The sequence below is a fragment of the Salvelinus alpinus genome, chromosome 16, assembly GCF_045679555.1.
Source record: "Salvelinus alpinus chromosome 16, SLU_Salpinus.1, whole genome shotgun sequence".
Lineage (NCBI taxonomy): Eukaryota > Metazoa > Chordata > Actinopteri > Salmoniformes > Salmonidae > Salvelinus > Salvelinus alpinus.
In genome coordinates this window covers 38,827,990-38,842,592 of record NC_092101.1, presented here as the reverse complement: position 1 = coordinate 38,842,592, position 14,603 = coordinate 38,827,990, and the positions used below count along the sequence as shown (strand labels likewise).

At 42.3% G+C, this 14,603-nt stretch overlaps 1 protein-coding gene across 1 annotated transcript in view; it reads left to right on the top strand.

Moving 5' to 3' along the window:
* The window catches only part of podn (podocan), a 42,103-nt gene extending 37,476 nt beyond the window's left edge, over positions 1-4,627 (top strand). Inside the window, exon 13 of the mRNA XM_071346143.1 lies at positions 3,188-4,627. Within this exon, the coding sequence (XP_071202244.1) occupies positions 3,188-3,374 (187 nt within the window). The 3' untranslated portion in view covers positions 3,375-4,627. The remainder of the gene's footprint in view (positions 1-3,187) is intronic.
* Positions 4,628-14,603: the final 9,976 nt, after the last annotated feature.

The following is a 14,603-nucleotide window of genomic DNA, read 5'->3' as shown; positions in this document are numbered from 1 at the left end:
AGGTGCTTTTCTAAAACTCAGCATTAATAACCAAGTAAAAGTCACTGTTTCATTTAGGTGTAAATTCTTGTTTATCTGTTTTTTGCAGGATAGAACAGAACAGAATTGATGGTGGTAAAGATTTAGGGATACTCCCTCTGTGTCTAGTTCTGTTTCTTTGCTTGTGATGCTCTGCTGCTTTTACTATTGATTAAATCAAGTGAAATTATTGGATTTCCAACTAAAACAGCTCGGATCTGCCAACTAGTTTTCTCTTAGTTTCCTTCCTTATGTCCTCTTCTGACTTCTTCCTTGTCTGTGGGTGGGGTTGGGTCCCAAAACTCTAAACCATTAACATCCTTGTCTCCTCATCTGCTTTCTTCCACTGGTCTGAATAGATACTGGTGTATGTAGCTAGCTAGGTTAGTATCAGTTTCCGTCATATTATTTTACCTCTTAGACCACTAATCATTTCAGGACATTTTGGCCAGTGGTCAGTTTGGAAAGTAAATCATCTTAGATTGGTGGGACGCTGGCCTGAGGGTTTGTCTGGTTGGTTTAGAGACAGTTGTTTTTTTCAGCAGGAGTCTGACTGACTGCTCTAGGCTGTTTTATCAGCTCAAGGACTTTACAGGCCCTGACCTCATCCAGCCCACTCTGTCCTCCAGCCTGTTGGTCTCTTCATGCTGTGGGGTCAGCCTCAGCAGCTGCTGAAGTATCACAGCAGTTAGAAACGCTTGTTTTTCCTCTAAATCCCTCCACAGCTGTGGGAGCTGCTGGCCTGAGCCAATTTACAGCGGATGGAATGCTGCATGGGTTCAATGGGGGAGGGGGGATGGGATTTGTGTGCTTGTTTGTGTGTGTGTAGCTTATGCATGCATATGCTTACATTGAGTGTGCGTAGATATACAGTTGAAGTCGGAAGTTTACATACACTTAGGTTGGAGTCATTAAAACTCGTTTTTTCAACCACTCCACAAATGTCTTGTTAACAAACTATAGTTTTGGCAAGTCGGTTAGGACATTTACTTTGTGCATGACACGAGTCATTTTTCCAACAATTGTTTACAGACAGATTATTTCACTTATAATTCATTGTATCACAATTCCAGTGGGTCAGAAGTTTACATACACTAAGTTGACTGTGCCTTTAAACAGCTTGGAAAATTCCAGAAAATTATGTCATGGCTTTAGAAGCTTCTGATAGACTAATTGACAGTCATTTGAGTCAATTGGAGGTGTACCTGTGAATGTATTTCAAGGCCTACCTTCAAACGCAGTGCCTCTTTGCTTGACATCATGGGAAAATCAAAAGAAATTAGCCAAAAAATGTATCCTTGGGAGCAATTTCCAAACGCCTGAAGGTACCATGTTCATCTGTACAAACAATAGTACGCAAGTATAAACACCATGGGACCACGCAGCCGTCATACAGCTCAGGAAGGAGACGCGTTCCGTCTCCTAGATATGAACGTACTTTGGTGCGAAAAGTGCAAATCAAAGAACAACAACAAAGGACCTTGTGAAGATGCTGGAGGAAACAGGTACAAAAGTATCTATATCCACAGTAAAACGAGTCCTATATCAACATAAGCTGAAAGGCCGCTCAGCAAGGAAGAAGCCACTGCTCCAAAACCGCCATAAAAAAGCCAGACTACGGTTTGCAACTGCACATGGGGACAAAGATCGTACTTTTTGGAGAAATGTCCTCTGGTCTGATGAAACAAAAATAGAACTGTTTGGCCATAATGACCATCATTATGTTAGGAGGAAAAAGGGGGACCCTTGCAAGCCGAAGAACACCATCCCAACCGTGAAGCACGGGGGTGGCAGCATCATGTTGTGGGGGTGCTTTGATGCAGGAGGGACTGGTGCACTTCACAAAATAGATGGCATCATGAGGATGGAAAAATATGTGGATATATTGAAGCAACATCTCAAGACATCAGTCAGGAAGTTAAAGCTTGGTCGCAAATGGGTCTTCCAAATGGACAATGACCCCAAGCATACTTCCAAAGTTGTGGCAAAATGGCTTAAGGACAACAAAGTCAAGGTATTGGAGTGGCCATCACAAAGCCTTGACCTCAATCCCATAGAAAATTTGTGGGCAGAACTGAAAAAGAGTGTGCGAGTAAGGAGGCCTACAAACCTGACTCAGTTACACTAGCTCTGTCAGGAGGAATGGGCCAAAATTCACCCAACTTATGGAAGGCCCAGCTTGTGGAAGGCTACCCGAAACGTTTGACCCAAGTTAAACAATTATAGTCAATGCTACCAAATACTAATTGCGTGTATGTAAACTTCTGACCCACTGGGAATGTGATGAAAGAAATAAAAGCTGAAATAAATATTTCTCTCTACTATTATTCTGACATTTCACATACTTAAAATTTTGTGGTGATTCTAACTGACCTAAGACAGGGAATTTTTACTAGGATTAAATGTCAGGAATTGTGAAAAACTGTATGTAAACAGTTTTGGCTAAGATGTATGTAAACTTCCGACTTCAACTGTAAATATGTGTGTGTGCACGTGTGAGTGTGTGTGTAGAAAGTGTGAGTGTCTGGGACAGATAATGAGTGTATTATAAACTAAGATTGGTCAACTTCACTGACACTCAAGACATTGGCTTGATTGGGATAACATGGTGTCATGTCCCCTTGATGCAGTACAGGGAGTATCAGAGTGTTTACTAACTCAATAGAACTTCAAAAGGAAGGTAAACAGTTGAGTCATAGACAGAACAGCAGACAGACAATCTGATTGGCTAAGACCACATACTGTGCTGATTTACTTATTGAAGCTCTCAACGCCTGATTTGTTTACACCACATGTTGTGCCGGTCCTTATGGACAATGTCCATATCGGATTGGTTATCATAATATGCTGGTTCAGATTCTAAACATAACGTCCTATCGGTTAGCAGCTCTTGCTGTGCTGGTTTACACATCAAACTCCAGCATCTGCTCAGTCATCATCACATAATATTTAGAATTTCAGCACCTGATTCCTTTTGTTATGATTAGTTGCTAGTTGTAGAGGATGCAAGTCTAGGATCAGATCCTCCAGGCCATATAATCTTATTCATGATCTAATGATGAAAAAAAAGACAAAAAGACTAAACGGATCCTATACGCCCTCCTACTATGAGACAGTTTGTGAATACGGGACCTGACCCCCACAGCCCTTTGCTCTGTACCCCTCTCAGGTTCAACCGTCTGTCAGCCCACTCTGTGAAGGAGAGCTCCTTCAAACACCTGACCAACCTGCGGGTGCTAGACATTGGCCACTTGAGTCACTCCGACCCCTCTGGCTCCACCGGACCCCCCTTCGGACAAGAGGAAGAGGAGGAGGAAGAGATCGAGATAGAGGAAGTGGGAGAGGGATTTGCTTAATAAGTTTAGCCCATGGACACAAGCTGCTTGAATGATCGGAACCAAATGGTGCAGTTGTTTGAGATGCCATCCGAAAGTCCTGTTATTTTGAACGTACAGAAACATTTATTTTTGCAGTAGATCAGACTCGATTCAAAAATGTAAATTAAACTATGAATGGAAGGGGAACGTGGTATTTTGTCCCATTGCATATAGTGGTGAATTGCAGATGCACATATCTCTGGTGCAGGATACTAGATGAAATGGTATTTTTGTTTGTTGTATTATTTTTCTGGCCTTTGCTTGTCTATGCAACGACAGATACGGTTGTTTTCGTTCATCCCAAATTGCACCCTATTCACTATTGTGTGCACTACATTTGACTAGGGCCTATAGGGCTCTGGTCAAAAGTAGTGCACTATATAGGGAATAGTGTGCCAATTGGGACACCGCTTGTCTCACCACCACTTTAGTGGAACCAGAATGAAAGAGACAGTCAGACCTGTCATATGTTGATCATGCTGTATGAGTTCCATCTCTGAACTTTACTGTGTGCTAGCTGTGTCACCATACAAAGAAGATTATGTTGAGATTTGAAGTTATTGTCATCAGTTTTGAGCCTGTATTCATACAGATGTAGGATATTAATTTGATCACCCTGTTGCAGGAGAACTTTCCTGCAATGCAGGAAATGTAAATTGTGTATTTGAGGTTTAAAAAGGTTTCTGAACTTTGTAATTCTCACTTTGAAATTTCAGACTTGATTTTCCATTGCAAAAAAATGTATCAACTCCTACAAAGATGTTCATTAATTATAATCCACATAATAATTCACATTTCCTGTTGCAGCAAACTGGCTCAAATGAAGATCCTACATCTGTACAGTAAAGTGTCTCAGACTAGGAGTACTGATCTTGGATCAGATCCCCGCTCTTATTCATTATGTTCTAAAAGGCTAAACTGATCCTATATCAGCACTCCTACTCTGAGATGCTTTGTGGATACTGGCTCTGGCTGTGATTGTGTGTCATGGCCTGGTAAGACAGTCTGGCTTTATGTCATTCTGTTATTCTTATATCATCGTTAATATGCCACAGAAGTTCCGTGACTGTGTCACAATCTCCTCCCTCGCTCAGCCTACCAGGAGCTTGATCCATGCTGCTAATCTAATGCCTTGCTTTAATCCAGTCTTGTTTTACAACGATAACGATTGCAAATATTTGTATATGGTTTCTGAAAAACTCATGCTATTAAATTAATCTTGTTGCTATGAACCAATGCTTTTCTATGTATTCCACCTTCGGATTTATGCGTATGGATTTCACACAGCAATTCATTATTTGAAAAATTATTAAATATTTGAAGTATTTTCCTTTACATCGATGGGAAAATAAAAATAAACTTCATGCATGAACAGTTTTCTGAGCACACCCCAATATTAAGCGTGAAATGTACAGTACCAGTCAAAAGTTTGACACACCTACGCATTCAAGGGTTTTTCTTAATTTGTAGAATAATAATTATTTGTAGAATAATAGTGAAGACATCAAAACTATGAAATAACACATAGTTATTTGTAGAATAATAGTGAAGACATCAAAACTATGAAATACTATGAAATAACACATATGGAATCATGTAGTAACCCAAAAAGTGTTAAACATATCAAAATAGATTTTATATTTGAGATTCTTCAATGAAGCCACCCTTTGCCTTGATGACAGCTTTGAACACTTGGCATTCTCTCAGCCAGCTTCATGAAGTAGTCACCTGGAATGCATTTCAATTAACAGGTGTGCCTTGTTAAGAGTTAATTTGTGGAATTTCTTTACTTCTTAATGCGTTTGAGGCAATCAGTTGTGTTGTCACAAGGTAGGGGTGGTATACAGAAGACAGCCCTATCTTGTAAAAGACCAAGTCCATATTATGGCAAGAACAGCTCAAATACACAAAGAGAAACGACAGTCCATCATTACTTTAAGACATGAAGGTCAGTCAATGCGGGAAATTTCAAGAACTTTGAAAGTGTCTTCAAGTGCAGTCGCAAAAACCATCAAGCACCGAGATGAAACTAGGTCTCATGAGGACCACCACAGGAAAGGAAGACCCAGAATTACCTCTGCTGCAGAGGATACGTTCATTAGAGTTACCAGCCTCAGAAATTGCAGCCCAAGTAAATGTTTCACAGAGTTCAAGTGAAAGACACATCTCAACATCAACTGTTCAGAGGAGAATCAGGCCTTCATGATTGAATTGCTGCAAAGAAACCACTACAAAAGGACACCAATAAGAAGAACAGACTTGCTTGGGCCAAGAAACATGATCAATGGACATTAGACCGGTGGAAATCTGTCCTCTGGTCTGATGAGTCCAAATTTGAGATTCATGGTTCCAACCGCCGTGTCTTTGTGAGATGCAGAGTAGGTCAACAGATGATTTCCGTATGTGTGGTTCCGACCATGAAGCATGGAGGAGGAGGTGTGATGGTGTGGGGGTGCTTTGCTGGTGACGCTGTGTGTGATTTAAAATTCAAGGCACACTTAACCAGCATGGCTACCACAGCATTCTGCAGCAATAAGCCATCCCATCTGGTTTGCACTTAGTGAGACTATCATTTGTTTTTCAACAGCACAAAGACCCAAAACAAACCTCCAGGAAGTGTACGGGTTATTTGACCAAGGAGGGTGATGGAGTACTGCATCAGATGACCTGGCCTCCACAATCACCCAACCTCAACCCAATTGAGATAGTTTGGGATGAGTTTGATCGCAGAGTGAAGGAAAAGCAGCCAATAAGTGCTCTGTTGGAAAGACTGTTGGAAAAGCATTCCAGGTGAAGCTGGTTGAGAGAATGCCAAGAGTGTGCAAAGCTGTCATCAAGGCAAAGGGTGGCTACTTTGAAGAATGTAAAATGTCAAATGTATTTTGATTTGTTTAACACTTTTGGTTACTACATGATTCCATATGTGTTATTTCATAGTTTTGATGTCTTCACTATTATTCTACAATGTAGAAAATAGTAACAAGAAAGTAAAACCCTTGAATGAGTAGATGTGTCCAAACTTTTGACTGGTACTGTATAAAAAATTCATTTTTTATTTATAAATAAAAAACATTTTTAGATGTCAGCATATTAACTTAAAACATTGAGTAAATTTAAATCCTCATATAGATAGAAACAGAGACAATCCAGAACAAATGTTGAGATTTTGGTTTTGAACAACGTTCAAACAATGTTTCACAAGACTTTTCACATGTTCAAGTAATCCAACTATTAATTTTGTCTCCTTCCAAAATGGCACTCTACATACAGTTGAAGTCGGAAGTTTATAAACACCTTAGCCAAATACATTTTAACACAGTTTTTCACAATTCCTGACATTTAAAAATTCCCTGTCTTAGGTCAGTTAGGATTACCACTTTATTTTAAGAATGTGAAATGTCAGAATAATAGTAGAGAGAAATATTTATTTCAGCTTTTATTTCTTTCATCACATTCCCAGTGGGTCATACGTTTACATACACTCAATTAATATTTGGTAGCATTGACTTTAAATTGTTTAACTTGAGTCAATCGTTTCAGGTAGCCTTCCACAAGCTTCCCACAATAAGTTGGGTGAAATTTGGCCCATTCTTCCTGACAGAGCTAGTGTAACTGAGTCAGGTTTGTAGGCCTCCTTGCTTGCACACTCTTTTTCAGTTCTGCCCACACATTTTCTATAGGATTGAGGTCAGGGCTTTGTGATGGCCACTCCAATACCTTGACTTTGTTGTCCTTAAGCCATTTTGCCACAACTTTGGAAGTATGCTTGGGGTCATTGTCCATTTGGAAGACCCATTTGCGACCAAGCTTTAACTTCCTGACTGATGTCTTGAGATGTTGCTTCAATATATCCACATCATTTTCCACCCTCATGATGCCATCTATTTTGTAAAGTGCACCAGTCCCTCCTGCAGCAAAGCACCCCCACAACATGATGCTGCCACCCCCGTGCTTCACGGTTGGGATGGTGTTCTTCGGCTTGCAAGCGTCCCCCTTTTTCCTCCTAACATAATGATGGTCATTATGGCCAAACAGTTCTATTTTTGTTTCATCAGACCAGAGAATGTTTCTCCAAGAAGTACAATCTTTGTCCCCATGTGCAGTTGCAAACCGTAGTCTGGCTTTTTTATGGCGGTTTTGGAGCAGTGGCTTCTTCCTTGCTGAGCGGCCTTTCAGGTTATGTCGATATAGGACTCGTTTTACTGTGGATATAGATACTTTCGTACCTGTTTCCTCCAGCATCTTCACAAGGTCCTTTGCTGTTGTTCTGGGATTGATTTGCACTTTTTGCACCAAAGTACCTTCATCTCTAGGAGACAGAATGCGTCTCCTTCCTGAGGGTGTGAAGTCTGCGTGGTCCCATGGTGTTTATACTTGCGTACTATTGTTTGTACAGATGAACGTGGTACCTTCAGGCGTTTGGAAATTGCTCCCAAGGATGTACCAAACTTGTGGAGGTCTTGGGTGATTTTCCCATGATGTCAAGCAAAGAGGCACTGAGTTTGAAGGTAGGCCTTGAAATACATCCACAGTTACACCTCCAATTGACTAAAATTATGTTAAATAGCCTATCAGAGGCTTCTAAATCCATGACATCATTTTCTGTAATTTCCAAGCTATTTAAAGGCACAGTCAACTTAGTGTATGTAAACTTCTACATTTACATTTACATTTAAGTCATTTAGCAGACGCTCTTATCCAGAGCGACTTACAAATTGGTGCATTCACCTTATGATATCCAGTGGAACAGCCACTTTACAATAATGCATCTAACTCTTTTAAGGGGGAGGGGGGGGTTAGAAGGATTACTTTATCCTATCCTAGGTATTCCTTAAAGAGGTGGGGTTTCAGGTGTCTCCGGAAGGTGGTGATTGACTCCGCTGACCTGGCGTCGTGAGGGAGTTTGTTCCACCATTGGGGTGCCAGAGCAGCGAACAGTTTTGACTGGGCTGAGCGGGAACTGTACTTCCTCAGAGGTAGGGAGGCGAGCAGGCCAGAGGTGGATGAACGCAGTGCCCTTGTTTGGGTGTAGGGCCTGATCAGAGCCTGAAGGTACGGAGGTGCCGTTCCCCTCACAGCTCCGTAGGCAAGCACCATGGTCTTGTAGCGGATGCGAGCTTCAACTGGAAGCCAGTGGAGAGAGCGGAGGAGCGGGGTGACGTGAGAGAACTTGGGAAGGTTGAACACCAGACGGGCTGCGGCGTTCTGGATGAGTTGTAGGGGTTTAATAGCACAGGCAGGGAGCCCAGCCAACAGCGAGTTGCAGTAGTCCAGACGGGAGATGACAAGTGCCTGGATTAGGACCTGCGCTGCTTCCTGTGTGAGGCAGGGTCGTACTCTGCGAATGTTGTAGAGCATGAACCTACAGGAACGGGTCACCGCCTTGATGTGAGTTGAGAACGACAGGGTGTTGTCCAGGATAACGCCAAGGTTCTTAGCACTCTGGGAGGAGGACACAATGGAGTTGTCAACCGTGATGGCGAGATCATGGAACGGGCAGTCCTTCCCCGGGAGGAAGAGCAGCTCCGTCTTGCCGAGGTTCAGCTTGAGGTGGTGATCCGTCATCCACACTGATATGTCTGCCAGACATGCAGAGATGCGATTCGCCACCTGGTTATCAGAGGGGGGAAAGGAGAAGATTAATTGTGTGTCGTCTGCATAGCAATGATAGGAGAGACCATGTGAGGATATGACAGAGCCAAGTGACTTGGTGTATAGCGAGAATAGGAGAGGGCCTAGAACAGAGCCCTGGGGGACACCAGTGGTGAGAGCACGTGGTGCGGAGACAGATTCTCGCCACGCCACCTGGTAGGAGCGACCTGTCAGGTAGGACGCAATCCAAGCGTGGGCCGCGCCGGAGATGCCCAGCTCGGAGAGGGTGGAGAGGAGGATCTGATGGTTCACATTATCAAAGGCAGCCGATAGGTCTAGAAGGATGAGAGCAGAGGAGAGAGAGTTAGCTTTAGCAGTGCGGAGCGCCTCCGTGACACAGAGAAGAGCAGTCTCAGTTGAATGACTAGTCTTGAAACCTGACTGATTTGGATCAAGAAGGTCATTCTGAGAGAGATAGCAGGAGAGCTGGCCAAGGACGGCACGCTCAAGAGTTTTGGAGAGAAAAGAAAGAAGGGATACTGGTCTGTAGTTGTTGACATCGGAGGGATCGAGTGTAGGTTTTTTCAGAAGGGGTGCAACTCTCGCTCTCTTGAAGACGGAAGGGACGTAGCCAGCGGTCAAGGATGAGTTGATGAGCGAGGTGAGGTAAGGGAGAAGGTCTCCGGAAATGGTCTGGAGAAGAGAGGAGGGGATAGGGTCAAGCGGGCAGGTTGTTTGGCGGCCGGCCGTCACAAGACGCGAGATTTCATCTGGAGAGAGAGGGGAGAAAGAGGTCAAAGCACAGGGTAGGGCAGTGTGAGCAGAACCAGCGGTGTCGTTTGACTTAGCAAACGAGGATCGGATGTCGTCGACCTTCTTTTCAAAATGGTTGACGAAGTCATCCGCAGAGAGGGAGGAGGGGGGAGGAGGGGGAGGAGGATTCAGGAGGGAGGGAGGAGAAGGTGGCAAAGAGCTTCCTAGGGTTAGAGGCAGATGCTTGGAATTTAGAGTGGTAGAAAGTGGCTTTAGCAGCAGAGACAGAAGAGGAGAATGTAGAGAGGAGGGAGTGAAAGGATGCCAGGTCCGCAGGGAGGCGAGTTTTCCTCCATTTCCGCTCGGCTGCCCGGAGCCCTGTTCTAACCCACTGGAATTGTGATACAATGAATTATAAGTGAAATAATCTGTCTGTAAACAATTGTTGGAATAATTACTTGTGTCATGCACAAAGCAGATGTCTTAACCGACTTGCCAAAACTATAGTTTGATTAACAAGAAATTTGTGGAGTGGTTGAAAAACCAATTTTAAAGACTCCAACCTACAGTGGGGCAAAAAAGTATTTTGTCAGCCACCAATTGTGCAAGTTCTCCCACTTAAAAAGATGAGAGAGGCCTGTAATTTTCATCATAGGTACACTTCAACTATGACAGACAAAATGAGAAAAAAACAATCCAGAAAATCACATTGTAGGATTTTTTATGAATTTATTTGCAAATTATGGTGGAAAATAAGTATTTGGTCAATAACAAAAGTTTATCTCAATACTTTGTTATATACCCTTTGTTGGCAATGACAGATGTCAAACGTTTTCTGTAAGTCTTCACAAGGTTTTCACACACTGTTGCTGGTATTTTGGCCCATTCCTCCATGCAGATCTCCTCTAGAGCAGTGATGCTTTGGGGCTGTTGCTGGGCAACACGGACTTTCAACTCCCTCCAAAGAATTTCTATGGGGTTGAGATCTGGAGACTGGCTAGGCCACTCCAGGACCTTGAAATGCTTCTTACGAAGCCACTCCTTCGTTGCCCGGGCGGTGTGTTTGGGATCATTGTCATGCTGAAAGACCCAGCCACGTTTCATCTTCAATGCCCTTGCTGATGGAAGGAGGTTTTCACTCAAAATCTCACGATACATGGCCCCATTCATTATTTCCTTTACACGGATCAGTCGTCCTGGTCCCTTTGCAGAGAAGCAGCCCCAAAGCATGATGTTTCCACGCCCATGCTTCACAGTAGGTATGGTGTTCTTTGGATGCAACTCAGCATTCTTTGTCCTCCAAACACGACGAGTTGAGTTTTTACCAAAAAGTAATATTTTGGTTTCATCTGACCATATGACATTCTCCCAATCTTCTTCTGGATCATCCAAATGCTCTCTAGCAAACTTCAGACGGGCCTGAACATGTACTGGCTTAAGCAGGGGGACATGTCTGGCACTGCAGGATTTGAGTCCCTGGCGGCGTAGTGTGTTACTGATGGTAGGCTTTGTTACTTTGGTCCCAGCTCTCTGCAGGTCATTCACTAGGTCCCCCCGTGTGGTTCTGGGATTTTTGCTCACCGTTCTTGTGATAATTTTGACCCCACGGGGTGAGATCTTGCGTGGAGCCCCAGATCGAGGAAGATTATCAGTGGTCTTGTATGTCTTCCATTTCCTAATAATTGTTCCCACAGTTGATTTCTTCAAACCAAGCTGCTTACCTATTGCAGATTCAGTCTTCCCAGCCTGGTGCAGGTCTACAATTTTGTTTCTGGTGTCCTTTGACAGCTCTTTGGTCTTGGCCATAGTGGAGTTTGGAGTGTGACTGTTTGAGGTTGTGGACAGGTGTCTTTTATACTGATAACAAGTTCAAACAGGTGCCATTAATACAGGTAACGAGTGGAGGACAGAGGAGCCTCTTAAAGAAGAAGTTACAGGTCTGTGAGAGCCAGAAATCTTGCTTGTTTGTAGGTGACCAAATACTCATTTTCCACCATAATTTGCAAATAAATTCATTAAAAATCCTTCAATGTGATTTTCTGGATTTTTTTTCCTCATTTTGTCTGTCATAGTTGAAGTGTACCTATGATGAAAATTACAGGCCTCTCTCATCTTTTTAAGTGGGAGAACTTGCACAATTGGTGGCTGACTAAATACTTTTTTGCCCCACTGTAAGTGTATGTAAACTTCCGACTTCAACTGTATCCTATGGGACCCTGGTCAAAAGTGGTGCACTATATGGCAGAACAGTAGATCAAATAACATAGGTATGCCTCCGGTCTGCCTGTCTGCCCAGCAGGGAAATCTATCCTCCTGCTATTTACCCTTTGTCCAACTCTACTACTACATTCAATCTAAAAGAGAGCAAAAGAAAAGTCCGGGATGTATGGAGGCAGGAAAGTCATTGAGTACAAAACAGGGTAATAAAACAGAATAGAGATAAACAACTGTGAGTGAGTGTAACGGTCTTCTTCATCTTCCTCCTCCTCGGACGAGGAGGAGCATGGATTGAACCAAAATGCAGCGTTGTAGTTCGACATATTATTTATTTACAACAAACAGACGAAGACGAAAAACTCTTGAATAAAATACAAAACAACAAACGAAGTAGACAGACCTGGACTACGAACTTACATGTAACGAAGAACGAACGAACAAGTACTGACTACAAACAAACGAACGAACGAACGAACGAACGAACGAACGAACGAACGAACGAACGAACGAACGAACGATACAGTCCCGTATGGTGCAACAAACACAGACACAGGAAACAACCACCCACAACACCCAATGTGAAAACCCCTACCTTAATATGATTCTCAATCAGAGGAGATGAAAACCACCTGCCTCTAATTGAGAACCATATCAGGTACCCATAAACCAACATAGAAACACAAAACATAGACTACCCACCCAAACTCACGTCCTGACCAACTAACACATACAAAAACTAACAGAAAACAGGTCAGGAACGTGACAGTGAGTGAGGTGGAGATACATTTCACCAAAAATGCCTGACATTTACTGCTCCCCGAGACAAATCCAATATTTTACTCAGTGGGTAAAATTGTCTCATTCACTTGGGCCAGTTTGATCTTCCTTGTCAAAGCAGTTTGGAGAAACATAATAATTTTCGATTGAATTACACCATCATTGATCTCTCTAAGAAGTGTGGATATACTGTATGTTCAGGACTGGGCTGATGGAATGTAAAGGCGTCGTCCCTCAACACACCGTGAACAGCGGAGAATTACTCAATTGGTGTGCTAATCATAGAGTGATGAGAAACATGCGAGCAGAGCAAAATCCTGAGCCCAATGCTGCACGACACACTTAGAATGTCACAGCCTCTTAGTTCCATAGTTCCTATGATTCCACAGTTCTATATTCCAAACAACATCCTCTGTGACGACAGGCCAACGGATGCTCTACAAAGTTTCTGTACCTGAGCGGAATAAAACGCTGGATGTTGCGCTTGTTTTTTTCAAGACTGCCAATTATAGAAGGGCTGAGTTAGTTCTAGGAAATATATATAATGGAAAGAAACACATGATAATCTAGTGTAGTTGTGTGTGACATAAGAGACCAGCATTGACATAATTGTAATTGATGGCCACTTTGCACAGAACATGATGACTACCATTTAGTACGAAACAACAGGTAACCCAACCAACCAACTAATTCACAGTGGTGGAAAAAGTACCCAATTGTCATACTTGAGTAAAAGTAAAAATACATCAATAGAAAATGACTCAAGTCAAAAGTAAATGTAATTGATCAAATATACTTAAGTATTAAAAGTAAAAGTATAAAACATTTCAAAGTCCCTAAATTAACCAAACCAGTCGGCATCATTTTCTTGTTTTTTATTTATTTACGGATAGCAATGGGCACACTCCAACACTCAGACATCATTTACAAACAAAGCATGTGTTTAGTGAGTCCACCAGATAAGAGACTGTAGGGATGACCAGGGATGTTCTTTTAAAAAGTGTGTGAATTAGACCATTTTATTGTCCTGCTATGCATTCAAAATGTAATGAGTACTTTTGGGTGTCAGGGAAAATGTATGGAGTAAGTACATCATTTTCTTTAGGAATGTAGTGAAGTAAAAGTTGTCCAAAATATAAATAGCAAAGTAAAGTAGAGATACCCCGAAAAACTACTTAAGTAGTACCTTTAAGTATTTTTACTTAAGTACTTCACACCACTTTTAATGAATCATGTCTCGTGTAAGCATCACCTCTATTCACATGTAATTTAAACGTTATATCTTCCAAAAAAGAAAAAAAATGAAATGGGCAAAGCATTAAAAATAATGTAACCTTTGTATATCAGTGCACAAAAAGATTGAGAAGCCTTGATCTATAGGGTAACATCAATGGTATTTCATGATCAGTAGCAAGGTGGTTAAACCTTGAAAATTCCTCTTTCCCCCGCTCAGCACCACCGGCTTCGTTAAGGCAAAACATTTAAATAAATAAAAGAGAAGAAGAAAATGAAAGAAGGGGGCAGTTTTTTGAAAGATCAATGTCTCTCAGATTTTAGCCAGCAGATCCGACCCACTTGCTTACAGCTGCACCAGGGTTGGACAGCATTGCTGTGTGAAAAAAGACACTTCGGAGCCGCCGTGACATATGGCTTGGAAAACGTACCTCAATCCAGGGATGAGAAATGCATTATACTCCGAATTGTCCCATTATCCCAACTGTTACGCCGAGAAGATTGAATGACTGCTTATCACAGGCCCTAAACTTAGCAGTTGTTCAATCTTATCGGTGTAACAGTTTGGATAATGAGACAATTCAGAGTACAAAGCATTTCTCATCCCTGGATTGAGGTACGTTTTCCGAGCCATAT